We start from the raw sequence: 24,083 nt of genomic DNA, 5'->3' as shown, positions 1-24,083 counted from the left end.
TATTCTATGCCCTGTACTTTATACGTCATGTCAGCCCAGGTCCTTTGGGAAGCAGGTGCCAAGACAGAATTGGGGAAAGCCTCAAACCACGATGCTGGTCTGCACCTTTGAAGGTAAGGGTAGAAGGGAAGGCAGGATTGGATGACACCTTCAACGTGCAGGGCACTTCTAAAAAAAAGTCTCCGCGGCACTGATAGGAGAGCCCCAGGGCAAAGAGCAGACCAAACTGGGCCGGAATGGCCTGGCTGTAGTATCCTCATGCTCGAACTGGCTGGGAGCTGCCGGGAAGAGCCGATCCTGAAGGGGCAGCAGCTGCGGGCGGCCAGCTGGCTCCACAGCTACACTGGGCTGGTAGCAGGCTGGCTCTGGAAGAGAAATGTAGGGTGCACCCCGACTATGGCCGCAGATGCATATTTTGTTTAATTCTTGCAAGTTGGCCTTTTGATGTGTGTATTCTCATTGAACTGCATCAAACTGGAATTGAACTGTCTGGAATTCCAACCAGGGAGAAGGTGAGAGTGAGGAAGGAGGGGGTGGGCAAGAGAAAGGAAGAAAGTGTGGGTTAGTGATTTCAGTTCTGCCCGGCATTTGAACCAAAAAGTGGGTGCTCTGGATGGAGAAAGAGCTCAGGGTTATAAATCCAGAGTCCCCCACTGCCTCTCAGGGCCTGAGTCTCTCTCAGATTGAGAACCTCTTGGTGCTTTGAATTCTTGCCCTAGACTAGAGTATTTAAAGCTACGTGTTCTTCATACATTGCAGTTCCTAAGTGCAAGTCAACTCTTTCATTTGATGCTTAAAAGAAATAGCCTAATTTGTCTATAATTGGTTACTGTATTAAGCACTGACTTTAAAACTCAGGTCTCTTGAAAGATGAGACTGCTGTGATAGCCTTACTTTGCACAAGAAGAGACTGAGGCCAGTGAGGGTACACAGCTAGCAAGTAGCCACATAGCTAGCAAGTAGCAGAGCTGCAGATCTGACACGTATTTTAGCCACTCCTTTATACAGTATTCTGGCACAACCATTTAATTATAGCAATCATAATCCCTCCTCCGTGATGATTGGGTAAACCCACTAGGTGCGAGGGAATAGCTGAGGGGCCACCGCATTGTCTGGCCCTGTTCTCCTGAACAGAATTACTGAGCTATGCATGAAGCAAAATTTATACTGGTTCTAGGAACAGGGCTGAGTTATGAAAATTGAAACAAAAAAAGAGCCTGTCTCCCACATCCGTTACAGGATACAGAATTCTCTCCTCCTACTGTCTTTTTGTTTGTTTGATTTAATAGAAAATGCCAGAACTCTTGAGTCCAAACTGTAGGGCTGGTTTAACTGGGATTTTGCATGATCGGACCTAACCGATTTGACTTCATGCATGGGAGGAAACAGTTTTGGTCTGGAATTGACCTCAGAGGTCATCGGTTCTAAGGAGCAGTCAGCCCCGCTATTTAACATCTCTCATCAGCATCCCCCTAAAGCAGCCCACCTTGCTGAGGTGTTAGAGAAGCCCAGCGATTTCATGTGTCACTCCTTCCAGGTAAGCAGGCCTTCTGTAGACCCAGTGCATGTTGCTGAAAGGAGTCACTTTGATGGGACACTTCCCGCTGCCGGGCCTATTCCAGCCCTCATTTCCATCATGATTATTCTGCCTTTCCTCTCTGCTGTTTCTTGTCCAGGCTAAAGCATAGCTCACTGCTGGTCAGACAGGGACCAGCAAACCTTGCTCTGGAACATAGCACTGTGGGCTTTGCAGGAGGCCTTAGTCCCTAAACCTTTCAAATTAGATCCACTATTGTATTGAAGATGGCACCTACACTTTTTGCCCCAATCCCAAAGAATGGAGGAAAAAGAAGGAAGGCAATAGGGTGGATCAAGACAAGGCAAAACTGAGTGGGAGTGCACAAAGTCTGGGTGGGGAGGGTGGGAGCCTCCGCTAGCCTCCACCACCTCCATGTTGGTGGCTGAGCAGAGGTCCACAGCAGCTAGGGAAGGAAAGGGACAGCAAGCAACCACACTGGGCGCTCCTGGGCTACGTACTCCTGGGGCTGGGGGTGAGCGCGGTGGAGTGGTGTATGCCGGTTTTGCAAAGCTGGTAAGCCTAGTTGGAATGGCACCTTTGGGGCTTTTCTCTCCAGCAAACCCCTCCCCCTTCTGCCAGCACAAAGTCATGTGTCCACAGCTATCAGCTGAGCCAAGGTACCCTGCCATACAGGGCATAAACAAGTCTGCAAAGAATAGGAAGATTCTCCCAAACGGCCCTTGCAAACAAATGGCCCATTTCACTATTCTGTGATTCAGTTATACAGAAAAGTTTAATATTATTTTCTGAATATTTTATTCATCTGGAAAGAGAGAGCAAATACCATTTCATGGCGTCTAGGAAGAAAGGGGTGTGACACATCTGCAACATTGTTGGAGGTACTGTCCTTTGTACAAGGCCTGCGTGGGTCCGCATCATACCAGAGAAAACAGCGATCATTCTTAACAAAACAGAGCCAGCCTTGCGGCAGGTCAGGTGCGGTGCTAAGCCCTTTACGTGCCTTATGCCATTTTACACTTGCGAGCACTTTACGGAGTTAACATCTTCCATCCCACTTTACAAAGAGGAAAGTGTGAAATAGAAAGAAAGAATAACTAATTTGACCTAGGTCACCCAGTCCTTTGATGGAGCTGGAATTCATACCAGCAAATACTCCTTGTCAATGAGGAAACATTTGGGGTGAGTGTAGAACTGAATGTAGAAGTTTCATAAAGGAGAGGAAAAAAAGATGCTGGGGACCTACGGGACAGCTCCAAAATGTGTGAGAACCTGACCAGATGATTTAAAGTCACGTTGAAAACACAGGACCAAGTTTTCCATGTACTCTGTGGGATTAATGTAGAAATAAAGCTAGAACTGGAGTCAAAAATAGTAACGTGCAATAAAGAAGTATCACAAGGGCTACCTTTTGGAGCATGGACAGGTAAACGCTCCTGAGGTGGCAAGGCTTTCTTCCCTAGACTATTGGGCATGTGGCGTGAAAAGAGATAAATAGTTCATCAAGAGCAAGTGAACTTTTGGGAGGGAAAGAGTGCGTCGGGGGCAGGCTTCCGGCACACTGCTGCGACTTGAGAAACAATCACAGCAAAGGCACCAGCCTCCCCAGCTCCTGAAAAATTCATTGCCCAAGTTCCTGGGTGGGTATCGTGATGCCACTCCCAGCGGCCCTGCTTTCTTTTCTCTTCTCTCCATCCTTTACGTTTCCAGACTGTGATCCAAAATGTCTTAAGAGTTCTGTATGGGATACTTATGAATGTCTTTGAACCCCAGGAGCGACCCCACGGATACTGATGTGTTGCGAACCTGGGCACTAATAGGAGACAGCTGCAGCGAGAAGGTTTTAATAATGCAGAGTACAAAAGGCATTAGCGGTGAAACGTGGACACATTGACAGTCACGTTTCGTTGACTCCAAATTCAGTGACAGAGGCGTTTAGTGTTACAGGAGCCTGGGGGCTTGCTTGCAGTTTGAGGTTCGCAGATGTGGCTCTGTGATCCCATCACGACACACGCTCTGAGACCTTTTTCCCTTGACAGAAGGCGACCATTGGAGGTGAGATAGGAGTGAAGACGTCAGCTTCACTCTGTCTTCCTATGAATTATGAATGCAAATAAGCAAGGGCTTGCCTTTTAATGAGATCGAAGTGAGATGTGAAAGGTACATCTGAGTGTGTAGAAAATGGATAAGGTCATCTTGGTGTTTTGGTTTCTGTAGCTTAGTGACATTTTGCAGGATGCAGTGGATATAGTTTGAAGGAGAGTGGACAGTAGCTCAGAATAGTGACTTGCGGGAAAGAACATGGGTGGGTTGTTGCCTGGATCATATATTTAGACATCACATAGCTGAGGGTTCTAGGCACTGGATGGAAGGTATTAAAAACAGACACAATGCCACCTTCATGGACATCACACCCAGTCTCCTGTATTTACACAGTATCCATAGACTGTCAGCTCCCAAATGTGTGTCTTCCATTCTTCAGTTCTGTCTCCAGATTCACCTCCCCAGTCTGCCCGGGAGTGGGGGTAGGTGTCATGTAGACTTCTAATAGACATCCTCAACTAAGCATGTCCAAGAGTGAACGAATACAACCCAGCCCTAGTCCCCAGTCCAAATCCGCTCCTCCTGAGTCAACCTTGACTCTTGCATGTCCTTCACTCACATTCCACTTCCAATCAGAAGCAAAACCTATTGACTCGATGTTTAGAAGATGGTCACTACTTAGCACCTACTGCCAGAGCCACCATTGCCCCCCCAGTGTATGATTGCAGTAGTTTCTACCTGGCCTCCCAGTAACCCTACACCCCCCCCATACCTCACTCAAATGAAAAGGCACAGGTCTGTTCAAAACGGCCGTGTAGCATCCCATCATCACCCATGGAAGAGCCCCTCCCTTCCATCACTGTAAGAATCACCCTGCCCACCCCACTCTAGTCATATTAGCCTCCTTGCTGTTTCTGAAACATACCAGGCATGTTCCTGACATTGAAAGCCTGGAATGCCCTCCCCTCCAGATACACAAATTATCTTGCTCCCTCTCTATCTTCAAGCCTGTGCTTATATGCTGTCATATTGGGGAGGACTCAGACTACTTAGATAAAATGGCACTTGCTGGTCTGAGAAGTCCTTGTGTCCTTTCCCTGCTTTATTTTCCTCCATAGACCTTAACACCATCTGACCTACCACCGTTTATTTGCTTACTCATTTATGGTCTGTCTCCTCCCACTGAAATGTAAGCCAGTTGGGCAAAGATTCTGTTTGTGTCACTGTTGTATTCCCTGCACCTTGAACAGTGTTTCGCACAGAACAAATACTGAGCAGATATTGTGGAATAAGTGGATGAATGAGTGCCTGCAGTGGACGGTCTAGTGGTACAGGTAACCAGTAAGCCAGGACGCAAACAGCTAGAAAAAGAAGAGAGGAAGAAGTTGAAGTGGAGAAAATGGGCTTTGGGGGGAGGGGTGGAGACACCCACTGAGAGGGGATTCAGGAAGTTTCTCGAAGAGGTCTTCTCAGCTGTGACCTGAAGGATGGAAAAAGCCAGCCCCTTTATATAAAGAAACAGAGTTGGGAGAGGAGTGTTTCAAAGAGGGGGAAGTGTGTGTAGGAAGGCCCGGATCATGAGAGGGTTTGGCAAGTTTGAGAAATTGCATGGTAAGCAAGAGGTCAGTGTGGCTGGAGAAGTCAGGCCAGCAGTAGCTACATCATGGTCTTGTAAGGAGCATGGTTTTATTTTAAGTGCAAGGCCAATCCAGTGAAGGGCAATTGAAATCAAGTCTTTTTTTTTTTTAAGATTTTATTTATTTATTTGAGATAGAGAGAGGCAGAGAGCAGGAGCAGGGGAGCAGAGGGAGGAGAAGCAGGCTCCCCACTCACTGAGCAGGGGTCCCGACATGGGGCTTGATCCCAGGACCCTGGGCTGAAGGTAGATGCTTAACCGACCGAGCCACCCAGGCGCCCCGAGATCAAGTCTTAAAATGAATCTACAGCAGTAGAAATCAGAACAACAGTGGCAGGGAAAGGTGGGGATTGGCTGAAAGGGGGCCTGAGGGAAATTTCAGGGACTTGGTGGCTACATGGGTATTGTGCATGGAAGATCTGGGCATTTCACTGCATGCAGATTTTACCTCAATAAAAATACATCATCAACAATGTCATCAAGACAAGAAAAACTACCAAAAAAAAAAATACACCAGAATTGTGATATTCATAAATATATTGTGACACTTGTAAGTCAGCCTGTATCAAGGCTGCTTTTTCAGCTCTTTGTAGCCCGTGCATGACATTTTTTGCTTTAAGGAGGTCCTGGGTACACTCAGATGAGGTGTCTTAGGGAAAAAAAAAAGATGAGTCCAGAATGATTGAGCATGAGTGGGGAAAAGGTTCTGTATGGTTTGGTCTCATCCTGTGGGACAACTCTGAAAAGACAGGTGACCAAGAGGTAAAAGAAATCAGCCTCTTCACACCCTCACACCCGCTGACATAGGGACCCTTGAGTGGGAGGATGTGCCCAAGGGTCTGAGTGAGATGAAACTTAGTTCAGCTCCCCTCTGTGTCTGGAGCTGTAATGGGTGGTTATGTCCATTTTATCCATACATTTATAGATCTTTGCTTGGGATTGTTCCACAGACAGAAAGGATGTCAGGCCTTTCAACACACCACGTATGTACCCATTTCCACTCATCCTGAGCGGCCTTCACCCTCAGGAAACATAAAACACTTCATAGCTGTGCAACTGTTTATGTCTGGGTTGCTAACTGTCCAGCCTTCTGTGGATCTGCCATTGGGAATAGGCATCACCCATCTGCTAGGGGAGTGCTAAGGGTGTTAGATGTAGACAGATGGTTGGGTTTTCACCAGCTCAAGGTGTGGGAGCAGGAAGCAGAGAAGAACCCTCTGGGAGGTTCTTGAAAATGTCTAAAGGTAGATGTACAATCGCTAAAGGCTATTGGTGCTCAAGCTGAGCCCTCATCCCAAAATGAGGTCTTCTGGCATTTGTTCATTTGTTCATTCATTCATTCATTCATTCACAATTCATTCCAAGAAGGGCACAATATTGTGAACTGGTTACCATTTTACTGATATCACTGCTAGATCTCTTTACCCATATGTATATTCAGCTTCAAAGAGAAGACATTCGTGGGGGGTGGGGAGGACGAAGGAGTGAAGGACACAGTGTCTTTAAGTCTGTCTCTGCCTTGCCTCTCTTTGGCTCCTTCCTCTGCAGTCTCTTCTTCATCCAGATAAAGGTCAAATATCCTTAGACTTTGGACAACAAGCCTCGTGGGACTAGGCTTCTCTGTGAGTGGGTTCTCATTGCTTTGTTCCCTCAGGGGAATAAGTAACTGTCAGCGACAGCTTGAGAAACAAACTGCTTCAGAAAAAGATTTCTTCAACTGCATTATCCATTCCAACAATTTGAGCAGAAAGTTAAGCTGGGTTCACTCCAAGGTACTGAGCATATTGGTTGTGTACCAAATAAGCATTTTTGAGCCTTTTGTTTAACAAACACATATTACAGTTAATATGTGCCAGGCATGGAGCTATGTACTTTACGGATGCTAACATTTATTCCTCCTATCAACCCCATTTTACAGATGGGGAAATGAAGGTGTGAATAGGTTAAGTAATTTGCTCAAGATACATGACAGGCAAATGGCAAGGTCAGATTTAAACTCAGGCGGGCTTGTTCCAGAACCCATGCTCTTAACCACTAGGCCATGCCCCTTCTGTCTTGGTCCAACTGTCAGAGCCTCAGCTTTGCATCAGTGGCCAGCCTCCCCTCATGATTTGGATGCATCCTAAATCCTATTCATTCCAGCCAGTTTGGCCATCATACTCCACTTGCCAGGGATTGGTTTAAGATGAATATGCAATCAATTCTGGCCAAAAAGTGTGAGGATATACTTTCTTGGGGAGGAGGGGGTCTGAGAGTGCATGGAAAGGAACATACTGGAGCTCTCTGTTTAAGCCGGTTTCTGTAGGTTTTTGGTTGCGTGTAGCTGAAACTGTCCTAGGTGATACAGATGATAAATTAAGATTCTTTTTCTTTCTCTGCAGAAATATTGGCATAGAAATATGGTTGTGTCATAATTGTATTATATTTTCAAAACAGCTTCTTGTCAACTTTCAAATAGAAGTTTGAATTCCAAGGAGCAAACCAATGCTTGTGATATAACCAATGACAGTATTTGGGGCTTGCCTCTAAGAAGTAACAATGAAAATGTACAATGCTGGGTAGTTCTGGTTTGGTAGAAACCTTGTAACTACATTTTGACTACCCTGCTCTGTTATGGAGTATCTATGTTCAGATGTTATTGAGAATTTGGTCCATTGAGTCTATCAGAGTATGAGATTCCAACAAAATAATGCTCATAAAAAGTCTTCTTCCTGGATTGGAAAACTGCTTTTTCTGCACCACTGAATTCTTTTTTTTTTTTTTTAAGTTAAATTTTAGTTAGGTAGCATCAGTGCAATATTGGTTTCAGGAGTAGAATTCAGTGATTCATCACTTACAACACCCCATGCTCATCACAAGTGTCCTCTTTAATACCCATCTAGCCCATCCCCCACCCATCTCCCTCCATCAACCTTCAGTTTGTTCTCTATCATTAAGAGTCTCTTATGGTTTGTTTCCCTCTCCTTTTTTTCTTTTCCCCTTTCATATACCACATCTTCTTTATCCATTCATCAGTCAGTGGACATTTGCGCTCTCTCCCTAGTTTGGCTATGGTTGTTAATCCTGCTATAAACATTGCGGTGGATATACCCCTTCGAATCTGTATTTTTGTATCCTTTGGTAGTAGTTTAATTGCTGGGTTGTAGGGTAATTCTATTTTTAACTTTTTGAGGAACCTCCACACTGTTCTCCAGAGTGGCTGCACCAGTTTGCATTCCCACCAACAGTACAAGAGTGTTCCCCTTTCTCCACATCCTCGCCAACACCTGTTGTTTCTTGTGCTGTTGATTTTAGCCATTTTGACAGATGTGAAGTGATATCTCATTATGATTTTGATTTATATTTCCCTGATGATGAGTGATGTTGAGCATCTTTTCATGTGTTTATTAGCCATCTGGACGTCTTCATTGGAAAAGTGTCTATTCATATCTTCTGCCCATTTCTCAACTGGATTATTTGTTTTTTGGGTGCTGAGTTTGATAAGTTCTTTATAGATTTTGGAGACCAACCCTTTATCAGTATGCCATTTGCAAATATCTTCTCCCATTCTGTAGATTGCCTTTTAGTTTTGTTGATTGTTTCCTCCACTGTGCAGAATCTTTTTATCTTGATGAAGTCCCAATAGTTCATTTTTGCTTTTGTTTCCCTTGCCTCCGGCAATGTGTCTAGCAAGAAGTTGCTATGGCTGGGGTCAAAGAGTTTTCTACCTGTGTTCTCTAGGATTTTGTCTCACATTTAAGTCTTTCATTCATTTTGAATTTATTTTTGTCTATGGTGTAAGAAAATGGTCCAGTTCCATTCTTTTGCATGTAGCTGTCCAATTTTGCCAACACCATTTGTTAAAAAGACTGTCTTTTTTCCATTGGATATTCTTTCCTGCTTTGTCGAAGATTAGTTGACCACAGAGTTGAGGGTCCATTTCTGGGTTCTCTATTCTGTTCCATTGATCTGTGTGTCTGTTTTTGTGCCATTACCATACTGTCTTGATGACTACAGCTTTGTAATATAGCTTGAAATCCAGAATCATGAAGCCTCCGGTTTTGTTTTTCTTTTTCAGGATTGCTTTGACTATTTGGGGTCTTTGTGGTTCCATAAAATTTTAGGATTGTTTGTTCTAGCTCTGTGAAAAATGCTGGTGGTATTTTGATGGGGATTGCACTAAATGTTTAGATTGCTTTTGGGTAGTACAGACATTTTAACAATGTTTATTCTTTCAATCCATGAGCATGGAATTCTTTGTGTCCTCTTAAGTTTTTTTCATAAGTGTTCTGTAGTTTTCAGAGTACAGCTATTTTACTTCTTTAGTTAGGTTTATTCCTAGGTATCTTATTGGGTTTGGTGCAATTGCAAATGGGATAAATTCTTTGATTTCTTTTTCTGCTGCTTCGTTATTAGTGTATAGAAATGCAATAAATTTCTGAACATTGATTTCATATCCTCCAACTTTGCAGAATTCATGTATGAGTTCTAGCAGTTTTTTGATGGAGTCTTTTTGGTGGAACTTTTCTACATAGAGTTTCACATTGTCTGCAAATAGTGAGAGTTTGATTTCTTCCTTGCTGATTTGGATGCCTTTTATTTTTTTGTCGTTTGATTGCTGAGGCTAAGACTTCTAGTACTATTTTAAATAGTAATAATGAGAGTGGACATCCTTTCTTGCTCCTGAGAGCCTTCTCAGTTTTCCCCATTCCGATGATAATAGCTGTCTTTTGTCTATGGCCTTTATGATGTTCAGGTGTGTTCCATCTATCCCTGCTTTATTGAGGGTTTTTATCAAGAATGGATGCTGTATTTTGTCAAATGCTTTTTCTGCATCTATTAACAGGATCATATGGTTCTTATCCTTTCTTTTATTAATGTTTACACTGCCGAATTCTTTATGGTTGGGAGATTTTTATGTTTTTCAGGAGTCAGAATTCTCTAATTATACCAATAGTAAGTTGACTAGGGAAACAACAGAAGTAGTTGGCAATTATAAGTGGTTGGTGTTTTTTTGTTTGTTTGTTTGTTTTTGGGTTTTTTTATGGCCCAGAGAAAAGCTTCAGAACATTAAAAAAGTGTTGACTCAAAGCTAACATTTAATGAACTTTTGATTTCCAGTGTATGCAAAATTCAGAATATTAAAGTATCTGACACAGAAGACTTCAGTGATAAATGTGGTTCTTTTGAGTTTTGTCGCTCTCTAATTCATCATGAACATATCTAGTACTATACACACCAAAGTTCTTTGCATAATTCTCTAATGAAAACAAGAGTCAAGGGGAGATTTTGCTATTGTTTCAAACATATATTTTGTATGAAGTATCTAATATATTATTATCTATGGTTTTAACATAAGTTCTATAGTTATACCCCCCCACACAAACATATATGTTTGGACATATACATCCCACTATTCTAAATGTAAAGCTGAGCAAGAAAAGCCATCATTTTCTGGAAGCCATGCGGGAAAGGAGAGATGTCTTCATCTTAATACTTAAATAGTCCTTCTTGGAAATCATCTTGATTTTTTATGAAGACAACTTCAGAGTTGTGAAATATATCTACATTGTAGTCAATTAAAAGCCTGTAAACTCATATCTATGAAACAATGCAACAAATATAATGATGCCAAGTGATTCCATGTCAGCACAGTAGGGGTTTCGCCCTCCAAAGGGTATTTGGAAATGTCTGATGACATGTTTAATGGTCACAACTTGGATGAGGGAGGGTACTAATAGTGGGTGGAGGCCAGGGATACTGCTAAACATCCTACAATGCCCACGACAGTGCCCCACCCAAAGAATTACCCAGTCCAACATGTCACTAATGCTGAAGTTGAAAAGTCTTGAGTTAGCAAAATAGGTTCTTATGGAAATTCTTCCAGCTTAAAGTAACATTCACGCTAATTGAATAAATGAGAATTCTCTAAGGCAAACAGAATCTTTCTAGTACAATCTTCATGGCAGGCTCATTAGACTATCACCAATCATTCATGCTGGCTAAAGTTTGCCCTTGAAACTGTGATCCATGGGCCAGCAAATCAACCTCTGTTGAGAGCTTGTTAAAATGCAGAATCTCAGCCCTGCTCCAGACCTGCTGAATCAGATTCCGCATTCTTAGCCAGATCCCTGGATGAGTCCTACATGGTGAAATTTGAGAGTCACTGGGTAAGAGGACTACGTATCCACACCTCACCTCCAAAGCTGATCTGTAAAGAGGCCAAGAGCTCCACTTCCCAGGAATAGGAAACAAGATTGGAAAGCCTCCGTCTCAGAGATGTGAGTAGAAATTACCCCATTCAAGAGTTTCCTGCTAACTGTTTCCATTGCTCCTTTTAGGCTTTTCTCTACAGGTCAGCAATTAAAAGGAGAGTGAGGTGGTAACTAGTTTACTGTGGTGATCACTTTGTAATGTATATAAATGTTGAGTCACTGTGTTGTACACCTGAAACATAATATAATATTGTATGTCAACTACACTTGCATTTAAAAAAAGGAAATTCATCGAAGCGCACTGAATTTTAATATTCAAATTAACACAGGATTTGATACAGATCTGCTATCACCAAATGTGAGTTCCTGATTCCAAAAATACTTTTCCAGTTTCATCCTAAAATCCCTTTGGGTATCTGTGACCTATGTTTGTGAGGCTAATGTATAAAAATCCTTTCACTTAACCTCTGCAGAGAAAAAGTGAAACGATGCTCCATCCTTTTTTTAGAAGTTGCTCCAGAATCTAAAGGATCCTGATTCTAATGTGAAGTAGCAGGATATAAATAACTACATGTAAATCTCCACTAGTTGAAATACTAGTGCTTGCTAAATGTTTTAAAGGAAAGTGATTTGAGGGCAAGGGCGGGAAACTAGCATTATTTTTTATCTCAAAGAAAGAACTAAGGACATGTTTTAATTGAAAAATTAAAGGCATTTTAGAGCTAAGAATACTAAAGAAATCTTTCCTCCAATGAGGGAAACTTAAGTATAACAGAATAGAGGTTCTCATGGTAGAAAATTTTTACTTGAACAAAAGAGTAAGGACAGGTAGCTTGCAGAAGTCCCAGGACTTCTGTATTCTTAGCCAGACACTGGGGATCCTAGAGTGTATAGAATAGGAAGCTCTGTTAATGTATTTATCCACGTGAGGATTTTCCAAAGAATGTTCCTGGGACTTCCACAGAATGAACTGGGTTTCACGGGTTTTGGGAAACACTATGTTAAACAAGGTTTTAGATCTTTACTAGAAGTCTTTTCAGAGCTTTCAGTATGTTCATGAAGGTTATGAATCTCCAAGATACCATAGACCATGTTGCCGAGACATATTTTCATAGATTCCTTTAAAAAAGTTCTTTGGCACATACGTTGATAAATGTCAGTACGTGTTGTTTAGTAACAGTAGCAGCAGGGATGCTTTTGTAGATTGCATTGATGAGGTATAGTTTCATTGAGGCCAAGGTAGATAAATCTGTGACCTGGAGAGTAAAGGGTCCGATTCCTTTGGGTCATAGGATCTCTAGGATAAATAACGTGGGGACTGCTAGAATGTGGAATTGGGAAGGATAGTGAACCAGCTCCAGGAAGCACCAACCATGAAGCAAGGAAAGCCTGAGAGACTAATGAGCAGAGAGGTAATTTGGGATGAGAAATTCTACATCTGACACTCATGTGCTCCACACGAGGCTTTTATCCCTTAGTAGTTGTGCATCCTGCAGTGACTTGTGCTGTGTACCCTGTGGTGGTCACAGGGAAGGAGAACTTGGAGCAAGGCTTCAGCCCCAGTGGGCTCATCTTTTGAAAGCACATTCCTCATTTTGGGACATTTGGAAGGTAGCAACCGGAAGTTTCCCAGAAGACTGATGAGAGGGATTTCACCAAAGTTCCAGTTTGGGGGTAACCTGTGAGGTCCTATCTGTCTCTGGGGTCAGCTCAGAAGGAGTCAGAGATTAGCCTTATGATAGAACATCCGAGAGCCTAGAAAAAACTGACGGATGAAAGCAGAAGATGCGCCGTCAGGTGGCTCAGAAGGAAGTTCTGCAAATAAAAGCCTCTGAAAGAATTGAATGGGGGAAGTACACTCAAAGTTTGCCCAGGATTGAGAACTCTGAACTCCAGTAAAACCTGCATGGTGAGGTGGACACAGGACTATTTTTCTGTTGTCTTGGTGTGACTTTTCTTTCATCAACACATTCAAAAAAGGTTTATTGATTGCTTCCCACGTGCCCAGCTTTGAGCCAGTAATTACTCAGCAGGCATGGTCCTGCACTCATGGAGCTCACAATGATGAACAAAACATTAATTTTATCTTTGGATAAGTGAATCGAAAGAAACAGAGCACTCTCCCTGATGGTAGAGAACGTGCATTGTAGGGGCAATAATGGGGTAATTTACTGCTGAAAGAGGATGGTCTGGGATACCCTGGGACACAAGATCATCCCTCCCAGCCTCTGTTCATGAGCTGTCTTTCCTCCTATCTATGGAAATGGATCATCTGCCTCCAAATGGTGGGCTAAGGCTGCATCTATCTCCCTCATCTTTGTATATGTTTGGCGCGTAACTAGTATTCAGTAAATGTTTCCTGAATGGAATAAACTGGGTAATGGAGTGATACCTGTGTGTGTGTGTGTGTGTGTGTGTGTGTGTGTGTGTGTGTGTGTGTGTGTACGTACTAAATCTTTCACCGTGGCTAGCTCTAAGATGAGGAGATAATCTGGATTATTTAGTCAGACAGAACTTGCTGATGATTAAATGAGAATCAGTGTGATTTTTATAGCTCTGTAATGATACCTGATTTTCTCCTTTGACATGCTTGCTTTCTGCTGCCTAAACTTTTGCTATTAGAGATTCATTCCTCTGATATGAGGTTGTATCCCTTATCGAAACACAAATATCCTGAGATAACACATGAACCTTATCAATTGTCTTGGGCTTTCATGAATCTACCATATCTTTTCTTGAGAGAAAGCAAATTTTCATGAGAGGTGGATGAAACAAATTAGGAAGGAGCTCCTTGTGGAGAAAATGCACTCCTTGGGATGGGTGGGAGCTGAAGTAAAGGGTGGGAACAGAGAAAAGAGGAGGGTTTCTAAATGTTCACACTCTTTGGCTCAGTAATTCCACTAACCTAAAGAAATAATATTACACATGGGGCCAAGATTTATGTCCGAAGATAGTCACTGCAGTATTACTTACAACAAAAAAAGTGGAAGCAACCAGATGTCCAGTGATAGGGGCACAGATAAAGAATTGCGATACGGCTATACAATGCAAGATTATGCTGCTATTCAAATTATGTTTCTGAAGAATTCTTAATAGCATGGGATGAAAGTCCAAACACAAATGCATGGGTGTTTGTGTATTCCGTGTATATCATGCATCTACAGTATAATTTCAAATATCTGAAAGACAGATCCAGGTAGAAAAGACTGACTAGATATGTGTGTCTATTTTTGTGAGTGTTGCATCAGTAGTGATGGGTTTCTTTGATGATATTTGTTTTCCTTTGATAATTTTCTATTCTTTTCCAGAATAAAAAAGAAATATGAATTCTTAGAGGATGTATTATTTTTAATATCTCTATATAAACATTGTTTCAAAGGAGGGGTTGCCCCAGATATTATAGCTTTCTCTGTGGCCGCTAGGCAGGTGTTGCTAGGTCTCACGTACCTTACAGATCCCCCTGACCTCTTCAGAACAGCTACCTTTTCCCCCTTAGGAGCAATTTCTAATTTACTGCTTCTGTTTCTGGAGAAAATCTGGATGTTTGACTGAACTTGAATCTGTGGGACAGTTTTTCAGAACTGAGTCTTACCTGCTGCTCCTCATGCCTCGAAGGCCCGTTCTTGTGAGGGAGGAGTTGGTGGTTACGGGAGAAGGAGACTTGAAGAGTGTCTAAATTCATCAGCAAAAGAACCATTATGTCATTTTCACAGCATTTGAAACTCGGCTCCCTGGCACTTGGCTGAAATGAGTGCAGGCTGGTGGCACTGTAATTTGGCTTCTATCTGGACGTGGCTGCTTTCTTAGGCTACTTAGCTCTGGCAGAGATCAATTTAAATTGTGAAACAGTGAGGAAATGTACAGCTTCCAGTCAACAGCATAACGCCCACATTGTACCAGCCGTAATATGCTTCTGCGAGGGGTTGTCCATGACTGAACTTCTTGCTAAAGTGCGAACATGACACAGAACAGCAGGAAACATCTTTAAAAAGGCGTGGTATTCATTTCCATTTTTCTTCCTTTCTTCTGGGGGTGGATATGTTTCTACTGGGGTCTTTTATGTTCAATTAAATGATAATTTCTGCAACACCAGCAATGAGTTTATTGCTAAATTAAGTTGCAACACAGTAAAACAAGCTCTTTAACTCCTTTCCTAAATTATTTAATTAAAAAAAAAAAAAGGAGAACCTGATCTTTGTAATGAGTTGTCTCTTTTTCAAAATACAGAGTTGTCTCTTTTTCAAAAAACATTCAAAATAAATGTTAAAAAGTACAGTTAGCATCTTATTTAATTCTGTGGCTTATTAATCCATTAATGTCATTTATTTTGATCACCAAGTTGTTCCAGATTTAACCAGTAGAAAAAAAATATGTATGGGGAGATAGACTATATGTAGGTCAACTGGTCTCAATCAGGGGAGATTTTGCCCCTCGGGAGACGTTCGGCAATGCCTGGTGACATTTTTGGTTTCCACATCCCAGGCTGACGGGGGGGGGGGGGGGGGGGGGGGGGGTGATGGGAGTGTCTTATTGGCATCTACTAGGGTTGAAATCAAGAATGCTGGTAAGCGTCCTATAACATCCTCACAGAATTATCTGGCCCAAAACTTCAATGGCACCAAGGTAGAGATACCTTGGTGTGTATAAATAAATGGGGGAATGAGCATGTAAACCTGGCACACTGACATCAAGATGAAGGGTATGTGGGAATTCTGTACTGCCTTTGCAACTTTCCTGTAAGTCTGATGTTCTTTCAAAATTTTTAAAAGTGTTCAGTGGGTACAGTTGGAGTTTTGGTCTTAATGCTCTAATTAATCTGCATCTTAGAGACAGAAAGTGACTTGTGTTTTGTTGGGAATGTAAGTTGAGCTCAGTCACTGTCTGTGACCTTTGGGGCCCCAGTCTTCAGGGCAAGAAGGGAAGTTAGCAGAGGTCGTAAGTTCCACATGGCCCATGACTGTGTTTGCTTACTCCACCAAGGGAATGCACAACCCTCTTGTTGAGGCCGTAATTTAGACAGAGAATTGATGTTTTGCTTAAAGTTCTCTTAGAACCTGGAGTGGAAGCCATTGATGAAGAACCCACCCCTCTGCACCCAACCCCTCTGTAGCTGCATTTTGTCCCCAGGCTGCATTATGTTGCATATATATCTCAGCAAAGAATTATTTTTGAGTTTTTTTCATGAGTTTGCACCCTGGTTCCTCCAATGATATTGTGAAGCTCTGCTTGGGTTTGAAGCCCTGCCTTCTGCTATATGTATGTGTACTGTAGTGACTGAGAAGAATTCAGGCTCTGGAGAACACCACCTGTTCCACCTCTTACTAGTTGCATGAACCTAGTCACATTATGGAGCCTATCTGTGCCTCAGTTTTCTCAACTGTTAAATGGGGAGAAAAATAGCACCATTTGGTTGAGTTTAAATGAAGTAATACATGAAGTAATACATGTAAGCTGGTGGGACAATGGCACGTATTAAGACTTCAGTAAAAGTATTCTTTCATTCATTCATTTATTCATTCATTCAGTTGTATTAGAATTATTTCTGCCCTCTCTACACCATTCTACAGGGTTCCCTGTCCTCTATGTTAGGAAGATATAACTGATTCATCCCAGCCATCCAGATGCCTTCCACAGCCTGACTCTGGTTCTTACTGTTTCTGTTGCTTTGGCTCAACTCAAATACTTGTTACTAATCTCCATATTCTGTGGCAGACACAGTGATTGGAACTTTTTAATCTTTTATATCTCTGTCCTTTTCCCATCCCATCCTGTTCTATCCAACTCTGTTCTTCCACCCATTGGGTATTTCCAACAAGCCATACCCTCTACTAAGGGCTTTTTATTGTTTCATTTGTTTTTCATAAGAGCCCTGTGTGAGATAGAGGACATTATTCTCATTTTACAATGAAGGAAAATGATGTTTGGAGAGGTTAACCAACTTGACTGAGGCCACAGAATTAAGAAGTAGTATGCTTTTCCCTCTACTTTCCCAATAAGGATGTACTTTGAGGAGAACCTTGCTGTCCAACTAGGGTTAGACTGTGATCTAAAGAGTCAATGCCATTCTTCTGTTTTACTTCCTTGCAAATCACAGAAGCTAGAAGAGACCTGCACAGGTGATCATTTAGCATTCCTCATGCTCCAGGGGCCATGCTGGGTGCTGGAGACACAGAGATGTGAAATACTCGGTCAGTGATCTCAGTTTATTTAGTATCTCAGTTATCTTTTACTGTGTAACAAAATGCTCCAAAACTTAATGGCTTAAAACAGTGATTTTTGTCTTTCATGATTCTCTAGGTAGGTTGCCTGGACTCACTAGACAGTTCTTCTGTTCCATGTGATACTGTTTGAAGTCACTCATGTGGCTGTATTTAGCTGGAAGCTCAGCTTGGGGGTCCAAGATGGCCTTACATATATGTCTGACAATTGATGTTGGCTGTTGGTTGGGGGCCTCTGTTTCCCTCCACATGGCCTCCATGCTACAGGGCATCTCACCGTGGTATCTTTCCAGTAGAAGAGCCTGGACTTCTTCACATGGTTGTTGGCTTCCAAGACAGTAAAAATGGAAGCTACATGGCCTCTTAAGGCCTAGTAATAAAAGTCACAGACATCACATCTTCCACATTCCGGGACCCAGAGCAAGTCAAAGGTCCAGCTTAAGGGATAGGGAAAGAGAGTCTGACTTTCAATGTGAGGAATGGCATAGGAACAAAGGGATGGGAAGTACTGTTGTAGCCATACTGGAAAACAATCCACACAGTCACTGTCCATCTAACTCTTTGCTGGAAGAACCGGGTTTTAGAGCTGGAAGACCCCTTAACCATCAGCTGATTCAGCCCCCTAGTTTCACGGATGCAGAAACTAAGACCTGGAAAGTCAAGCCACTTGGGCCAGGCCAGCAAACTTAGTGGAGGACCAAGCTGGGCTTGCCAGGTTGGTGTCATCACCTGTGTATGCCAGTGTGTGCTTTGCTTTTCCTCCAACAGAGGATGTCTCCTCTGGGTTCCTCTTTGAGTCAAGGCTGTCCCTGTTAAGTTTGGAGACCACAAGCATGCAGAAGAAGGAAGGGATCTGTTTTTCCCTCTTCTGAATCTCCCTGACTTCCAATTCCTGAGCTGGACACCAGGATCTTCAGTTAGTGCTTTGGCCTCATTGACCAGCATTGACCAGACATGCCTTCTTCATCATTGCCTCTTCTATACATCGGAACATGAAATGATGCTGAGTTTCACCACACACATAAAAAGTGGCTGCTCAAACCCCACCAGATGTTATATTATGAAACAACACATTTATGTAATGTTTTAGAGTAGTCTATTATACCACAGTGCATTTTTCTAAAATTCACAGTTACTTCAATATGAAATGTGTTGCTTGTTTTGAAATGGAGCAGGTGAGCCACAAATTATTGATTTCCCTCAATGTAGCCACAAACCTGAAAATAATTAAGTGGTTCCATTTTCCCAGATCATTATGATGCTATTGTGGATATTTCCAGCCTCCTGGATAGAGGACGGATGTTTATTTTGTAGTAAAGACAATATTTGTTGCCAAATACAGTTCTGGGATCACCGCAGCTCTCATGAGGGTATCTGACTCTTATTGAAGGTTATGGTAAATAAGAAGTGCAATTCTTAGATTTATGACCCCTTGAAGACCATACATTTCCAAAGAAGAACTGATAGAGACACTCCCTAGGAAAAAAATATTCACTTGATTTTTGATGTATTGAATAGATTATAGATTGAATAAAACCCTTTTCCCCATTCTAAGTAACATTTACAATTTTGTAAATTAAATAAGTAATATTTATTATAGAAGATTTAGAAAAGACATAAGTACACAAAGGAGAAAGTAAAGATCATCCATAATCTTACCTTATAGTCAAAACCACCATTAACATTTTCAGTGTATGTTCTTCCTATCAGAGAGATAGAATAGATCTGTAGATTGGTAGAGATGGAGAGAGTGAGATATAGATATACATATAAATATAGGTATTTTTCTTTAAAAAAAAAATTGGATCATGGGGGGCCAGGTGGCTCAGTCATTAAGCATCTGCTTTCAGCCCAGGGCGTGATCCCAGGGTCCTGGGATCGAGCCCCGCATCGGGCTCCCTGCTCCCCTGGGAGCCTGCTTCTTCCTCTCCCACTCCCCCTGCTCGTGTTCCCTCTCTTGCTGGCTGTCTCTCTCTCTGTCAAATAAATAAATAAAATCTTTTAAAAAAATAAATAAATAGGGGCGCATGGGTGGCACAGTGGTTAAGCGTCTGCCTTCGGCTCAGGGCATGATCCCGGCATTGTGGGATCGAGCCCCGCATCAGGCTCCTCCGCTATGAGCCTGCTTCTTCCTCTCCCACTCCCCCTGCTTGTGTTCCCTCTCTCGCTGGCTGTCTCTATCTCTGTCGAATAAATAAATAAAAAATCTTTAAAAAAAAATAAATATAAATAAATAAAAAATGGATCATACTACATCAAGATAAAAAGCTTTTGCACAGTGAAAGAAACCATCAACAAAACAAAAAGGCAATCTACTGAATGGGAAAAAAATCCTTGCAAATGATATATCCAAGAAGGGGTTAATATCCAAAATATATAAAATTATACAACTCAACACCAAAAAAAACAAATAATCCAATTAAAAAATGGGCAGAGGACCTGAATAGGCAGTTTTCCAAAATAGACATACAATGTCCAACATGAAAAGATGCTCAACGTCACTAATCACCAGAGAAATGCAAATCAAAACCACAATAAGATATTACTTTATACATGTCAGAACAGCTAAAATAAAAAACACAAAAAATAACAAATATTGGTGAGGATATGGAGAAAAAGGAATCCTCATGCACTGCTGGTGGGAATGCAAATTAGTGCAACCACTGTGGGAAACAGTATGGAGGTGCCTCAAAAAAATAAACATAGAATTACCATAAGATTCAGTAATTCCACTACTGGGTATTTAACCAAAGAAAACTAAAACATTGAAAAGATATATGCACCCTTATGTTTATTGCCACATTGCTTACAATAGCCAAGATATGGAAGCAGTCCAAGTGCTCATTGATAGATAAAGATGGATAAGGGAGATGTGGTGTATATATACAATGGAATATTACTCAGCCATCAAAAAGAATGAAATCTTGCCATTTGCAACAACATGGATGGCCCTAGAGGATATTCTGCTAAGTGAGAAAAAGATAAAGTCAGAAAAAGACAAATACCACATGATTTCACTCATATGTGGAATTTAAGAAACAAAACAAACGAGCACACAAAGAAAAACAGACAAAAAGCTGCTCTTAAATACAGAGAACCCATTGGTGGTTGCCAGAGGGAAGGTAGGTGGGGGAATGGGTGAAATAGGTGAAAGGGATTAAGATTATACTTAACTTGATGAGCTCTGAGTAATGTATGGAAATGTTGAATCATTATATAGTACAGGAGACTAATATAACACTGTATGCTAATTATACTTCAATTGCAAAAAAATTTTTCATAGGATTGTACTGTCAAATAATTTTGCCACCAGATTTTTTTTTGTTTTGCCTAAATGTGGAAAGAACATTTTTCTATGTCAATAAATATTCTTCTGTCATACATGGAAATAAATCCCTCTTGTTTTGACAGGACAGTGATATTGAAGCACTGGTCGGGTGTTTGGAAAATGTCCTGGGTTGCACCTCTCTAGGTAAGTTGCTTCAAATTCCAAAATGTAGTGCTACCTTCTGATTCTAGTGGAATATCTGAGGAGTAGAAAACTTGGAAGGAATCTTTTTTTTTTTTAAGATTTTATTTATGTATTTGAGAGAGAGAGAGCATGAGGAAGGGGAGCAGCAGAGGGAGAGGGAGAGGGAGAAGCAGGCTCTCCGCTGAGCAGGGAGCCCAATTCAGGGATCCCAGGACCCTGGGATCATGACCTGAGCCAAAGGCAGTTGCTTAAATGACTGAGCCACCCAGGCCTCCCACTTGGAAGGAATCTTAAAGATATTTCAGTCCAACCTCTTCATTTTATACAGGAGGAAACTGAGGCTAACCGAAGTTGAAAGTCTGGCCAAGGGCCAGGCAGCACAAAGTTTATTACTGTAAGTGACCGACAGTCTCCAAGGATGAGACAGTTGGAATTCAGTGGTCCATTGTGATCAAATGGTGGCCTGGCAGTGCCTAATAATAGGTTTCCCAGGTTCCCCGGAAGAGAGATCTCCTACCTCACTCTTCCTGTAGAAACAGATTGCATTCAGTCAAGCGGCAAGGACCATCACTCCGAAGGTCAGTCAGTTACTGGAAGTGATTTGGTCTGAAAAACAAAACTGAAATTTCTTTAACGTCAGTCTCAATAAATGGGATGGCTGTGCTTCAGGGATAAAACCCTGTTTCTTAGTTTCTCCTTCTTTTTCTTTAATCGGAAAAGCCCAACTGTGGGAACGTCTAGCAGTAGATGATAAATTGTCACACCTGATATAGGTAGAAGGACAGAGGATATACCTACGGGTCCTGGGTGAAATGGGCTGAGATATTTTTCTTTGAAATTCGATTGTGGGTTTTAAAAGTTTTTAATTGCATGACCAAAAGCAATCTCGCCACAGGGAATGGCAGGAATAAAGATCAAGTGTTCAGCTGTGCAAACATTCACCACCATTTTCTTAGGAGCTTTATGCACAGTTTATACCCTTTTTGTAGCTTACTCCATGTTTCTGTGTGCGAAGCCACAGTCATAAACAGAGCTCCTGGGTGTTTCTCCTGATCATCACCCTACAGTCTGTTCAACAACACCAGGTACATTTAACTCCCAAGTATGAATGTGAAGACCAGGAAGGCTTTCCTTTAGCCAAGTCACTTTTCTTCTCCAGACCTTGGATTAGATCAGTAAGTTTCAGACTGGGTTCCTTGGGGACCTCCAGGCACAGACAAGGCTCCGAGCAGCTGGAGAATAGAACCCATGTCTACACTGCTCATCTGTGTTTCTCCAGAGTCTGACACAGTGTCTGGTGCAGAGGAGGCCTTTAACAGATATTTTAAAATATTTTAAAGAGAAATGAGATGCACACCCTGCTCCTTTACCAGCTTCAACCAAAATAGTTTCACTCTTATCTGTTTTATAAATTAGACTTATACATAAAGTTGTGTCTTGAAAAAGATAGATTCCACTGCAAAAAAAGAAATTAGCACTGGATTGGATAGATGATATCTAAATTCCCTTTTAGACTGTATGCTTTTATAAAAATGAGCAATAGAAACATGGAATAAAAAATGCATTTATCTCTGCCTGGAGCTGCCCTCAAGTGACAAAAAGGGAACAAAGCTGATATAAACTTACAGGACAAAGGGAGAGATGGGAGCTGGTGAGAGCTGTTAGCTCATTTGAGAAGCTAGGAAGCAGATGGATGTGTGGTGAGCAATTTAGAAGACAGACAAGGTGAAAGCTACATGCCTGAGATGTGTGCAGGAAAGGAGAGCAGCTAAGGGGCAGGCTAGCGGACTTTGAGATGACGGGGAGCATGCTTTTGAAATACCTGTCTGGGGAGGTACTCACAGTGGGACCCTCATCACAGATGAGAATATTATTACTTTCAGAACTCCGAGCTTCCAGCATTACACAGAAGCCATGAAGAAATATCCCTGTGCCATGTTATAGGGAGAGACTGCTCGGGGAGCTAACACCTGTTTTGCTCTAAATACATTTTTGGGGGAGATTCATAGATACAGTAATCACTGTGGCATTAATATATGTCAGAATGTTAACAGGATCCCAGGGACAATGTAAACTAAAATGTGTCAGAGTACAAGCCTTGTCACTTGGAAATGAAACCTCTGTGAATTGAGGGAGGCTTTACTCACACTCAGCATAGGCCTATGCATTTTGGAAATGTCCTATTGCCTGTGGAGCAGGTTAAGCTCTTGAGTCTCATCCACAAATATTTTCAAGAGCTTCTCCGAACCCTCAACAAGCCAGGAAAAACAACAGGTGCAAATGTCCTTTCTAGTTTTTTGGACCGTGCAGATTTTAACTTTGCAGCCCTGAAAACGTTGTGTGCGGTGGTTTGACCCCAACCCAACCCCAGATTTAGTTTTATTTCTATTTAAAACAGGGGCAGTGGTATTTTCCCTGCCTGTATCAATAGGAAGTAGAGAGAATGAATGAGTTAGCACTTGTGTAGCTTCAAGAGATCCTGAATTCAAAGGGACCCTTTTGAATTCCAAGTTCAGTATATTAGTTTCCTCCATACATCAGGGTCATTTTAAAGCCTTTAGATCAGTGGTTCTCCCACTTGAACATGCATCAGAATCACTTAGAGGGCTAGTAAAAATGCAGGTCTGGTGCGTGGCCAACAATTTGTATTTCTAACAAGTTCCTAAGCAGTGCTGATGTTCCAGGTCCAGACCACATTTTGAGAACCATAGCTTTAAAGTTCTTAAGCCCTGAAATTCTTACTGTGCACCCCATACCAATTTATAGTCCAAACAAAAATTGCTGAAGTATAAAATAAAAATTTTATTTATTAAAATTATAATTTGCCTATAAGCTAAACTGAAAATAGCTCCTTTCTACATTTTTTTCCTCTTTATGGGATGCTGTCTGTGTGCTGGGCTATTTGGCACTATATACAGGAGTTGCTGAGTTTCCCTGCAAACAATATTGTATTTTTGCCTCATCCTCAGCATCTGCATCAGAC

The 24,083-nt window shown here is 41.8% G+C and overlaps 1 protein-coding gene across 4 annotated transcripts in view; it reads left to right on the top strand.

The window, feature by feature from the left end:
* Window positions 1–24,083, top strand: part of NEK11 (NIMA related kinase 11) — a 245,475-nt gene that overhangs the window by 162,329 nt on the left and 59,063 nt on the right. For all 4 annotated transcript variants that reach the window (XM_040636821.1, XM_040636818.1, XM_040636820.1 and 1 more), the window contains one exon: window positions 21,040–21,100. In XM_040636821.1, coding sequence (XP_040492755.1) covers window positions 21,040–21,100 — 61 coding nt within the window. The remainder of the gene's footprint in view (window positions 1–21,039; window positions 21,101–24,083) is intronic.

This window comes from Ursus maritimus, unplaced genomic scaffold, assembly GCF_017311325.1.
Source record: "Ursus maritimus isolate PB19 unplaced genomic scaffold, ASM1731132v1 scaffold_20, whole genome shotgun sequence".
Classification (NCBI taxonomy): Eukaryota; Metazoa; Chordata; class Mammalia; order Carnivora; family Ursidae; genus Ursus; species Ursus maritimus.
The sequence above is the reverse complement of the archived record's forward strand: the minus strand, read 5'-3'. Positions and strand labels throughout refer to the sequence as shown.